General features: G+C 40.1%; 1 protein-coding gene across 1 annotated transcript in view; it reads left to right on the top strand.

The window, feature by feature from the left end:
- The first annotated feature begins 3,260 nt into the window (after positions 1 to 3,260).
- LOC112221107 (GDNF family receptor alpha-4-like) overlaps positions 3,261 to 12,917 on the top strand; it is a 72,498-nt gene continuing 62,841 nt past the window's right edge. The window contains exon 1 of the mRNA XM_024383223.1: positions 3,261 to 3,735. Coding sequence (XP_024238991.1) covers positions 3,693 to 3,735 — 43 coding nt within the window. The 5' untranslated portion in view covers positions 3,261 to 3,692. The remainder of the gene's footprint in view (positions 3,736 to 12,917) is intronic.

Below are 12,917 nucleotides of genomic sequence, written 5' to 3'. Positions count from 1 at the left end.
GGGAAACTATTTAACTAACTTGCAGACTGGTAATCCTAGTAGAAATGAATTTCACATATTCGAGAAATAGACACTGCCATTTCTTATGTATGTTGTTGTTTCAAGTATCAGCCAATCAGCCGTAGCCTTGCTGAGTTGTTAGGCACACACAAAAAGAGGAAAATCTATCCCACAGTTCATGCAACCCAAGCACCACTGTGTGTGCAATGGAACCTAGCCATGACATCACTGTCCTGGGACTTATGGTAGACTTTTGAAACGAGCCAAATTAATGTTTGGGGTGTAGTGTGAAGTGCTGAAACATATGTAGTCAGACTCTCAATCTCTAAAATAATCACTACGACTACCTCTGGCTATACCTCTCAACATAAAACTCTCAACATTATTGGTCTACTTGAGAATAAGAGCAAAACTATTGGATAAAACGTTGAGTTTAAAAGCCTGAAAACAGAGTATCCTAGTGGGAAATCTTGACTGGGAGAAATGTCGGGAAATCCCGCCAGCACTTTGATTTATCATACAAACATCAAAACACAATGTAGAGCTAAATTCGGCAGTAAAAGTAGCCATTAAATGTGTCCAACAAACATTTTACAGAGCGGCAGCGCCCACTTCATCATCCATCTACCTCTATACCACATTGACATAGAAATGATCACAGATACAGTAGTAATCCCTCATTATAAAATGTCCACACCGCTTCGGCTCCGAACGATAGGAAATCAGTGTACCCTTCGCCGGCGGCTAGAAAGTGATGCCTGTCCATCTCCTTTGCCTTCAAAGCTGACCCACCATCCCTTCTGAAAGCTAAGCAGTCCAGAGGACTGAGAAGAGCTTGGATTAATTGAGAACCCGGGAGAGTAAAGCCCTTCAGATGGAGAGGGTATGTATTATGAGGAAGGCTTGCCTTGACAAAGCATTCCTCTCCTCAGTGGTTTCCTTAGGAGTATCCTCAGTGGAGGTGGTTCAGGTCAGATAAGGTTAGGTCACCCTTTCTCTAATGTAAGGAGAAGACTGACATAGCACTCAGAACGTCCCTCAGAGAATGTCAGGGAGACCTCACGGCTTAAGACAAAAATATAAACAAGCTGTACTCCTTTTTTAAGCTCCCTTTCCCTCAGAGAGAGCTTTCTGCTTTTCTTGCAACATTTAGTGTCGATTTGAATAACAAATTCAGAATGCACAGTGTAAATATGTGATTTACCAAAAAATCCCCAAGGCACTTTGTGTCTGTAATTTTTTTTATTTATATATCAAACATGGTCAGAGCTAATTTCCCCCCTAAATAAGCAGTACTCACTTTCCAACTGAGATGGTAATGTTGTTTTGTTTTCAAAAGCGTATTAGGAAGTGAACTAGTACAGGACAAACATAAAGCCTACTAGATTGTTGTACAGTACAATTAGTGATTCCTCTAGATGGCTGCCTGCATGTCAAAAAACGTTTTTTTTTTAAATGGACAGCACTCCAACATATAATCTTCAGTAATTAATTTATTGACCTGCATGTACACATTTGTGACTCCAATTTCAGCACTCAAAATGAAATAGGCCATCATTATAATTGCCCCCCATTATCACCCATGCCTGTATGGTAAAAATGAAACAGAAATGGATTGTTATTGCTGTACACTCAAAAATACTTGAGGAAAACCATGAATGACAATCAACAAGACACCAAGCAGCTACGACTGTTCTCCAGTGGTCTCCATTCAGTCTTTAACAAACAGCTGGATGATCCTCTTGGACCTGTGGGCACTACAGCCATCAGACGTCTGGCATTGCCACGAGCCATCAGCCACTGAGGGAATGCTTCCTTTGAAATCAAAGAAAGCTGCTATACTGCCCATGTTGCATTGTGTCCAATGGCAGCAATCCTGCTGGACCTGTAGGCAGCCTTATACTGTGATCCAACATGGTTGACCGACCGGTGGTTATCTCCTGCCAGCTCTGTTTGGATGGATCATGTGGAAACTCAATTGGCTGCTGTCACCATTTTGGAGCTGAGCCAAAAGGTGGATCAATACAGCCCAAATGCACTTCCTGGACGACTGCTGTCATTGAACTTCACTCGTCATGAAATAATCATCGTCCAAATTGAAGACCTTGATTATTTGAACATTTTAATCAAGTGTGGAACCAACGCAGCTCTCCAGCACCAGAGTTTCCCAGACCTGCTCTCTAGATAGAAGATGCTCTGAGTCTCTGACATATTAAAGATGGACTTGACACAATAGTCATATTTTAAACCGTTCAATGTTATGGTATTAGAAGGATGTCCACAGCTTCATTTCAACTCTTCTCTTTGATATAATTTATAGAGATTTTTATGTGCGCAACAAGTCACATGATATTCTAGACATTCTGCAATGCAGAACACCCATCCATCTATCCAACCAACCACCTCCCAGAGCCTTTACCCTCCCTCATCCCTCCCCAGTCATTGTTACTCTTAACAACAAAGTCATAATCCCGGGCTTGCGTGTTTCTCACAAAACAACCCACAAATGGACCAGCTGTCATGGAATCTGGTAGTCTCCTCCAAGATAGCACCATACAAGAGCCAAGAATGGGGAAAAAACGATGACTGAGAAAAGTGCTTTACAAACAAGATAGAAATAATAAACAGATACTGAAGCAGACAGCAGCAAATTATTATTTTAGTGCCGAAAGCCAAATATTATTTCCCCCCCAGGAGCTTATCTGTCTCCTATTATAGATTGTATATGAATTGTATCCATCCAAAACTTGGTTTTGTTTTAGCACCCCTTTTAATTACACATTTATTTTCCCTCTTGCATGTTTTCTTATCATTCTGTCACAGTGTAATTTAAAGCTTTATTGTGTGTAGACCTATTTACAATTGTCTTCAATCTGAATAAACAATGCTGGCCTTGCCAGTTGCCACGCAAAGTTGGGATAATAAAACATAAAAAAAATATTTTAATTCAACACCACTCCTAAAGTCCAGGGACATTTGTATGCATCTTGTTGAATTCAGTCAGGTGTTGTTCATCCATCATTGTTAGTCAGTTTCACTTAATTGGTAGGTATATCTTCTTTTCCAATCGGGACTGAGAAAAATTGGGAAACAAATAGTACAATATAACTTGACCTACATGCCTGTAGCATTGTAGAGGCGATATTATGCTGCGTGATTTTTTTACACGAGCATTGCATGTCATGTGTCACTGTCCCTACCACTCTACGTAACCCCTTTTGCTCCCCCACCCTCTCCCATTCCCTCATGCTCACCTACGTCGCTCTCAGCAGTTAGTCCATCCGAGCCACTCTCTTTCCCACTTACCAACAGAAAATACGTTCGAAGAGGACTTGCTTTCGGCGGAGAAAGAACAGCGGCGGGCAACCAAAACTCTCACATACCTGATCCTAGATGAAGCCTAGATAACTTTTCAGGGTCTATAACACGTTTTACATTATCGTTTACATAACGATTACGCCCGTATTCTAATTTATTTATGTCCATGACATTTGATTAATCCATCCACTTTTCGGGAAACTTATGGAATTCTGAAACATTTAGTGAACAAGGAGTTATTTTGGTTATCAATCCCTTTGTAACAATTCAGTCCACTTGTACAGGAGGATGTATTTGAGTGTAATTTCAAAGGTGTAGGTGTAGTGGTGCGTTACCTGGAATCATTTAAACAGAATTTTACATCGGAAATCAAAATGGATCTTTGGGGAGTTTACCTATTTCATCTCGTCTTCTTCGGTAAGTAAACATGCGTACTTTCTACCTGTACTGCCCTACGAGATATTGCAATTAATGAGTATTGATAGACACGTTCCTCTGATAAAGATTTCATGGAATACAGAAACCAAGGAGATTTTCAGTTTTGCAACCTGTTCGCAATATGCAGCAAACCCGCATATTTGGATAACTCTTTCTGTTGAGCAAATAGGCTACTAAAGTATATTTAGGAAAATCAAGTATGCTTTTATTTTCTATCACTGACCTATGTATATTTCAATTTAAAAAATGGTCCCACTAGCACAATTATATATTTCGGTGGAAGTTGATTTTATGGTAGAAATTATGAGGAGTGATTTAGTTGTTGCCCTGCAATAATTTAACCTACATTTTAGTTGTCGGATATTATGTTTACGCCATTTGGAGAATCTGTGATTACTTCCTTGCAATGTATGCCACATTGAATCTCAATATGAGGACGAAATTTAGTGACTGACTAGCACTTCATAAGTGTTCTATGGTGTCCTGATACCTATATAAATAATTTATATGGCCCAATAATCCGCATACACCATTATGACGGGATATTGTCAACATGTAGGCTATTGTAGGAACTCATTGAAATTGTGTGTGTACGTGCGTGTGTGTACATCAACTACTCTCTGACAACATTAGGCTACAACCTAGCCCAAAGACCTGCAGATGATGATAATGAGTGGTTTCATTTTAGCATTCAAACAGGGCCAGATTAAGAAATTGCCTGACCACAACCCCTCTAAACAAATCCATGCATCAAAATGCAATTCGATGGGTAGTATATATACTGTTGAAGAAAAAGCCACTTTATAATAAAGCCATAATAAAAATCTGCCTTTTTAAAAACGCATGTCATGCAATTCTACCTCATGTACATTACAGAACACATTAACTGAATGTTTTTTAATACCACAACTTGATTTAATGGCTGGGGGAAAAAAACGGGGAAAATTCGCACACTTTTTTTAATGAAACACCATTTTCCACCACCATGCAAGAGTGGCTAATGCTACTTCCAGATTTTGTGCCCGCTTTCAGCCAGGGGTAAACAACAGACCACTGCAACCTGATTGGCTGAACGCAATACGCAACATCCTGTGCTATCATTCCTAGGCATTAACCACTCTATCATTATGGTTGAAAATGGTGTTTCATAAAGAAAGTATGCATATTTTTCCTGTTTTTTTTTCTGCATTGCACCATTCAAACGAGTTAAGGAGGCAATCGAAGCCTTTGTAGCCCGAATGGAGAATGGTTAATGTACGAATTGGTCCACGGGGATACGAGTCTTGTCCAATCTAGCTGTAGCATTCATAGGACTCTATGAATCCTATGAATATCATTCTATCTGATCCTACTTGGGCATATATTTAGTCAATTCAACAAGATACATCACATTTTTCCTTCACTTTATGAGTGGTGCTGGGGAAACCTTCACAATTTACTGGTACCCACATTTACTGCCACAGCATTGAACTGTTCTACTGATCGTTTGACTGCTCTGCACTGAACTGTTCTACTGAACGTTTGACTGATTTCAGAGTAACAGTATAGAAAAGGTGACACATTCTCCCATATTAATAATTTCAACCAATTTCACAGAGGTACCTGGGTGGCTTCGTCATCATTGTTGAATGGCAGACTCTCTCAGTGTGTTTGGATGAAGTCCCTATCGATTTTTTGCCTCTGATGCGTGCAAGTGAGAAAGGAGAGCCACAAGTTGTAAACTATCAATGTCTATTAGTCAAGACAACACTGACATGTTAATCCTGACCTTGTTGCAAGGCGGAGGTAATACCATTATGGTTATTGACACGGCCATGACACCAGAGTTGATCATTCCTATCTCAATTGGGAACTGGCATTCCCAACTTATCAACAGCTGGCTAACAGGAGAACAGACATTTACACTAAATCCTGCCTCAGTATTGATATTCTCTTCAGCAACTCCAGGACTGTCTTCATTAGAGAAATGAAGGTGTTGGAGGTGGGGAATTCTGAAAGGAAATGAATACAGTTATGCATTGAGAATCATAACATGATATGATTCAATGTCTATTCAATAGACATAAGGTGGAGAAGAGGTCTGTTTATGCCAATTGGATGGTCTGCCATTTTCTTCTCTGAAAACGCAAGGTCAATGGTCTTAACATCCTTGAAACTAACCACATCATGTAATTATGCACAAGCGATAGTTAGTTCCTTTGGGTTAGTGTATACCAGCCTTTGAATTTGATTTTGAATTCAAGGTAAGGTAGCTAGAACTGATGAAGAAATGAGGTGTTTGCAGTTGTCATTGATAACGGATGGATCTTGCCGGTATGCATCCACAACTGTAGCTTTACCTCAACAGAAGCATAATGGTGCAATTTTCCAGCTTAAGTATTCAGTCATTGTCTTTTGTTCTCACACAAACTTGCTGTATTTTAGGTGTTTTGTATTTACATTGGCACATTTCTGAGGTAATTGCATTGTTGTTGAGCCACTTGTCCAAACTAACGAGCCCAGCAACAATTCACAGCACAGGCACAGTGTACATAGATCACAATTTCTGTAGATGACATTATGCATTTATGTGGCCTACTGACGAGGCAGCAGTGTGGTTGATAAGACTGGGGTTTAACTCACATAACCATGTCAAACAACAGCATATAGATAGAACAGCCTGTTTGATCAAACTGCTCCCATTGCACATCACTAACACTGGGGATTCATAATGATGTCAATTTCCAGGAATGCAATAAAAGAGCACATACTGTACTAAAGGAAACACTCGGTCTGGGATGGAATCAGTGACCATCTGTAAGAACTAGACCTACACATATTACCATCTTTACATTTCCACGGAGAGCATTATGAGAATATATGGTTAAATATAGAAGAATATTCTACAGCTGAATTTACACTGAGTGTACAAGACATTAAGAATACCTGCTCTTTCGATGACAGACTGACCAGGTGAAAGCTATGATCCCTTATTGATGTCACTTGTTAAATCCACTTCAATCAGTGTAGATGAAGGGGAGGAGAGAGGTTAGAGAAGGATTTTAAGCCTTGAGACAATTGAGACATGGATTGTGTATGTGTGCCATTTAGAATATTTAGAATATAAAATAATATAAATATAAAATATTGAAGTGCCTTTGAACAGGGTATGGTAGTAGGTGCCAGGCGCACCTGTTTGAGTGTGTCAAGAACTGAAACGCTGCTGTGATTTTCACTCGCAACAGTTTCCCGTGTGTATTAAAAATGGTCCACCACCCAAAGGACAACCAGCCAACTTGATATAACTGTCGGAAGCATTGGAGTCAACATGGGCCAGAATCCCTGTGGAACGCTTTCGACACCTTCTCGAGTCCATGCCCCGACGAATTGAGGCTGTTATGAGGGCAAAAGGGGGTGCAAGTCAATATTAGGAAGATTTTCCTAATGTTCTGTACACTCAGTGTACAGTATATACAGTGCCTTCATAAAGTATTCACACCCCTTAACTTTATCCACATTTCAAATCAAATCAAATGTTATTTGTCACATACACATGGTTAGCAGATGTTAATGCGAGTGTAGCGAAATGCTTGTGCTTCTAGTTCCGACAATTCCAAAACAACTACCTTATACACACAAGTGTAAAGAGATAAAGAATATGTACATAAAGATATATGAATGAGTGATGGTACAGAACGGCATAGGGAAGATGCAGTAGATGGTATCGAGTACAGTATATACATATGAGATGTGTAATGTAGGGTATGTAAACAAAGTGGCATAGTTTAAAGTGGCTAGTGATACATGTATTACATAAAGATGCAGTAGATGATATAGAGTACAGTATATACATATACATATGAGATGAATAATGTAGGGTATGAAAACATTATATTAAGTAGCATTGTTTAATGTGGCTAGTGATATATTTTTACATCAATTTCCATCAATTTCCGTTATTAAAGTGGCTGTAGTTGACTCCGTGTGTTGGCAGCAGACACTCAATGTTAGTGGTGGCTGTTTAACAGTCTGATAGCCTTGAGATAGAAGCTGTTTTTCAGTCTCTCGGTCCCTGCTTTGATGCACCTGTACTAACCTCGCCTTCTGGATAATAGCGGGGTGAACAGGCAGTGGCTCGGGTGGTTGTTGTCCTTGATGATCTTTATGGCATTCCTGTGACATCGGGTGGTGTAGGTGTCCTGGAGGGCAGGTAGTTTGCCCCCATTTTGTTACGTTACAAAGTGGCAATCAAATAGATTTAATTGTCATTTTTTTTGTCAACGTGGAAGATTTTTGATGTATTATCATTTTTATTAATGGAAAACGAAACACTTCATTAGAGAAGTTTTCAACCCCCTGAGTCAATACATGTTAGAATCACATTTAGCAGCGATTACAGCTGTGAGTCTTTCTGGATATGTCTCTAAGAGTTTTGCACACCTGGATTGTACAATAATTGCCCATTATTCTATACAAAATGTATCAAGCTCTGTCAAGTTGGTTGTTGATCATTGCTAGACAGCCATTTTCAAGTCTTGCCATATATTTTCAAGTTGATTTAAGTCAAAACTGTAACTAGGCCACTCGGGAACATTCAATGTAGTCTTGGTATGCAACTCCAATGTATATTTATTTGCCTTTTTTTTTAGGTTATTGTTCTGCTGAAAGGTGAATTTGTCTCTGAACCAGGTTTTCCTCCAGGATTTTGCCTGTGCTTAGCTCTGTTCTGTTTCTTAGACTCCCTAGTCCTTACCGATGACAAGCATACCCATATCATGATGCAGCCACCACCATTCTTGAAAATATAAAGAGTGGTACTCAGTGATGTGTTCTGTTGGATTTGCCCCAAACATAGCGTCTTATATTTAAGACAAATAGTTAATTGCTTTGACACATTTTTCGCAGTATTACTTGTATTATATGTTTTATAATATTTTTATTCTGTACTGGCTTCCTTCTTTTCACTCTGTAATTTATGTTAGTATTGTGTAGTAACTACAATGTTGTTGATGCATCATCATTTTTTCTCTTATCACAGCCATTAAACTCTGTAACAGTTTTAAAGTCACCATTGTCCTCATGTATAAATCCCTGAGCGGTTTCCTTTCTCTCCAGCAAAAGAATTAGGAAGGACGCATGTATCTTTGTTGTGACCTGGTGTATTGATACACCTTCCAAAATGTAAAAGTAATAACTGCCCCATGCTCAAAGGGATATTCAATGTCAGGTTTCCATCTTTGCGAACCATACGAAAACCTCCCTGGTCTTTGTGGTTGTGTGCTTGAAATTCACTGCTCGATTTAGGGATGTTACAATTATCTGTATGTGTGGGTTACAGAGATGGGATAGTCGATTAAAAATCATGTTAAACACTATTATTGCCCAAAAGTTAAGTCCATGCAACTCATTATGTGACTTGTTAGCACATTTTTACTCCTGAACTTATTTAGGTTTGCCATAACAAAACGGTTGAATAATTACTGACTCAAGACATTTCATTTCTAATGAATTTGTAAACACTTCTAAAAACACAATTCCTCTTTAACATTATGCGGTATTGTGTGTAGATCAGTGACACAAAATTTGTAACACAGCAACATTTGGAAAAGTCAAGCGGCGTGTGAATACTTTCTGAAGGCACTATGTGTGTGTGTATGCATGTATATACACTGCTCAAAAAAATAAAGGGAACACTTAAACAACACAATGTAACTCCAAGTCAATCACACTTCTGTGAAATCAAACTGTCCACTTAGGAAGCAACACTGATTGCCAATAAATTTCACATGCTGTTGTGCAAATGGAATAGACAACAGGTGGAAATTATAGGCAATTAGCAAGACACCCCCAATAAAGGAGTGGTTCTGCAGGTGGTGACCACAGACCACTTCTCAGTTCCTATGCTTCCTGGCTGATGTTTTGGTCACTTTTGAATGCTGGCAGTGCTTTCACTCTAGTGGTAGCATGAGACGGAGTCTACAACCCACAGAAGTGGCTCAGGTAGTGCAGCTCATCCAGGATGACACATCAATGCGAGCTGTGGCAAAAAGGTTTGCTGTGTCTGTCAGCGTAGTGTCCAGAGCATGGAGGCGCTACCAGGAGACATGCCAGTACATCAGAAGACATGGAGGAGGCCGTAGGAGGGCAACAACCCAGCAGCAGGACCGCTACCTCCGCCTTTGTGCAAGGAGGAGCAGGAGGAGCACTGCCAGAGCCCTGCAAAATGACCTCCTGCAGGCCACAAATGTGCATGTGTCAGCTCAAACGGTCAGAAACAGACTCCATGAGGGTGGTATGAGGGCCCGACATCCACAGGTGGGGGTTGTGCTTACAGCCCAACCGTGCAGGACGTTTGGCATTTGCCAGAGAACACCAAGATTGGCAAATTCGCCACTGGCGCCCTGTGCTCTTCACAGATGAAAGCAGGTTCACACTGAGCACATGTGACAGACGTGACAGAGTCTGGAACGTTCTGCTGCCTGCAACATCCTCCAGCATGACCGGCTTGGCGGTGGATCAGTCATGGTGTGGGGTGGCATTTCTTTGGGGGGCCATGTGCTCGCCAGAGGTAGCCTGACTGCCATTAGGTACCGAGATGAGATCCTCAGACCCCTTATGAGACTATATGCTGGTGCGGTTGGCCCTGGGTTCCTACTAATGCAAGACAATACTAGACCTCATGTGGCTGGAGTGTGTCAGCAGTTCCTTCAAGAGGAAGGCATTGATGCTATGGACTGGCCTGCCCGTTCCCCAGACCTGAATCCAATTGAGCACATCTGGGACATCATGTCTCGCTCCATCCACCAACGCCACGTTGCACCACAGACTGTCCAAGAGTTGGCGGATGCTTTAGTCCAGGTCTGGGAGGAGATCCCTCAGGAGACCATCCGCCACCTCATCAGGAGCATGCCCAGGCGTTGTAGGGAGGTCATACAGGCACGTGGAAGCCACACACACTACTGAGCCTCATTTTGACTTGTTTTAAGGACATTACATCAAAGTTGGATCAGCCTGTAGTGTGGTTTTCCACTTTAATTTTGAGTGTGACTCTAAATCCAGACCTCCATGGGTTGATAAATTTGATTTCCATTGATAATTTTTGTGTGATTTTATTGTCAGCACATTCAACTATGTAAAGAAAAAAGTATTTAATAAGAATATTTCATTCATTCAGATCTAGGATGTGTTATTTTAGTGTTCCCTTTATTTTTTTGAGATATATATATATATATATATATATATATATATATATATATATATATATTCCTGACTATTCTACAGTATTTCGATATATATATATATATAATATCGAAATACCGTATCTTAGGTTGCTGTAAACCTGATGACTCATTAAGACTAGCTGGTTTTGTGAAACTACAGTAATCTCTACCTCTTTGGGTTCGAGAGAGATGTAGACCAAGAGGGATGATGATCTTCCTTCCAGGGCCTAGGGTCTCAAAGAAGACATTCATCTAACAGGAAGGCCAGATACTGCATTCAGATGAGTTGGAGCTCAGTGTGAATAACCACCTTGTCCACCCCAATGAGAAAGGAGAAGAATTTAAAAAGCCAGAAGAGACTGTCCAAGCATTGATAGTTATCTGCATGATGAATGTGCACACGGTTTGCCTTTGACAGATCCATATGGGGGCCAAAACGATACAGGATTGAATACGTTTGTGCAATGCAATGTTCCCTTTTTGGTTTTTCTATTTATTCGCCCACCATGTTAACTTAGAGATACCATCTATGGTACATCAGTCAGATCACTACCATTTGATATCAAGGAGCCAAGTCCAACTGTAGCGCAAGGTGATTGCGTTGAATATTATTGGTTCATATTGAATGGGTAAGAAATGATCTCGGGTGGCATCGAGACTAGGAACCATTTCAATTTGAAAATGATTGACAACTACTCCATAGCAGGAGTGAGAGTTTTGAATTGGTAGGGATTAATCTAATGGCTGAAAATTAGCTTTAAACTATCAAACTTATGACATTTCTGCTTTAGAAAAATACAACAGGCACTAATCACGGATAAATGAGCACTTTTACAGTGTGTAATGTTCACACCTGATTCTGTCTGCTTTTCAATATGAGTCAGACGAACCGAAATGCAGACAGAATCGCTTCTAATGGATTCAATGGGTTCCTCACTATTCTAATGTAGTCAATGGGTTCCTTACTATTCTAATGGAGTCAATGGGTTCCTTACTATTCTAATGGAGTCAATGGGTTCCTGACTATTCTAATGGAGTCAATGGGTTCCTGACTATTCTAATGGAGTCAATGCGTTCCTTACTATTCTAATGGAGTCAATGGGTTCCTTACTATTCTAATGGAGTCAATGCGTTCCTTACTATTCTAATGGAGTCAATGTGTTCCTTACTATTCTAATGGAGTCAATGGGTTCCTGACTATTCTAATGGAGTCAATGGGTTCCTGACTATTCTAATTGAGTCAATGGGTTCCTGACTATTCTAAAGGAGTCAATGGGTTCCTGACTATTCTAATGGAGTCAATGCGTTCCTTACTATTCTAATGGAGTCAATGCGTTCCTTACTATTCTAATGGAGTCAATGCGTTCCTTACTATTCTAATGGAGTCAATGCGTTCCTTACTATTCTAATGGAGTCAATGCGTTCCTTACTATTCTAATGGAGTCAATGCGTTCCTTACTATTCTAATGGAGTCAATGGGTTCCCCACTATTTTAATGATTTCAATAGGTTTCTCACTATTTTATGGAGTCAATGGGTACATCACTATTCTATCATATAGGTCATGTGAGGTTTAAGGGTTTTGACATTGTGGGGCATGACTCGTGTCTTTAATGGAGACAGATAAGCCATCCCCAAGCATGCTATCACCAAGCATACTGGCTGTGCTCTTGTAAGGGATTTGTCACAAATCTCATTTGAGGCAGGTATTACCCATGATGAGCATATAGCAGATGTGCACGGCTTTCTCATGTGGGAGAAATGGCCAAGTCATTACAATCACATCAGATGCTCATATGTATCATTGTTGATGATAAAAAAACAACTCCTATTGTTGTCTTCATAATAAGACGTCCTCAGGAGTAGGTGTGACCCTTTGTCCTTGTGAGGTAGAACAATAGAAAATGCATCACTAAAAACTGCAACTGATCTTCACATTATAAAGAAATATTAGGAAGCAATC

This window comes from Oncorhynchus tshawytscha, linkage group LG21, assembly GCF_018296145.1.
Source record: "Oncorhynchus tshawytscha isolate Ot180627B linkage group LG21, Otsh_v2.0, whole genome shotgun sequence".
NCBI classification, from domain to species: domain Eukaryota; kingdom Metazoa; phylum Chordata; class Actinopteri; order Salmoniformes; family Salmonidae; genus Oncorhynchus; species Oncorhynchus tshawytscha.
This window is presented reverse-complemented; position numbering and strand designations above follow the sequence as displayed.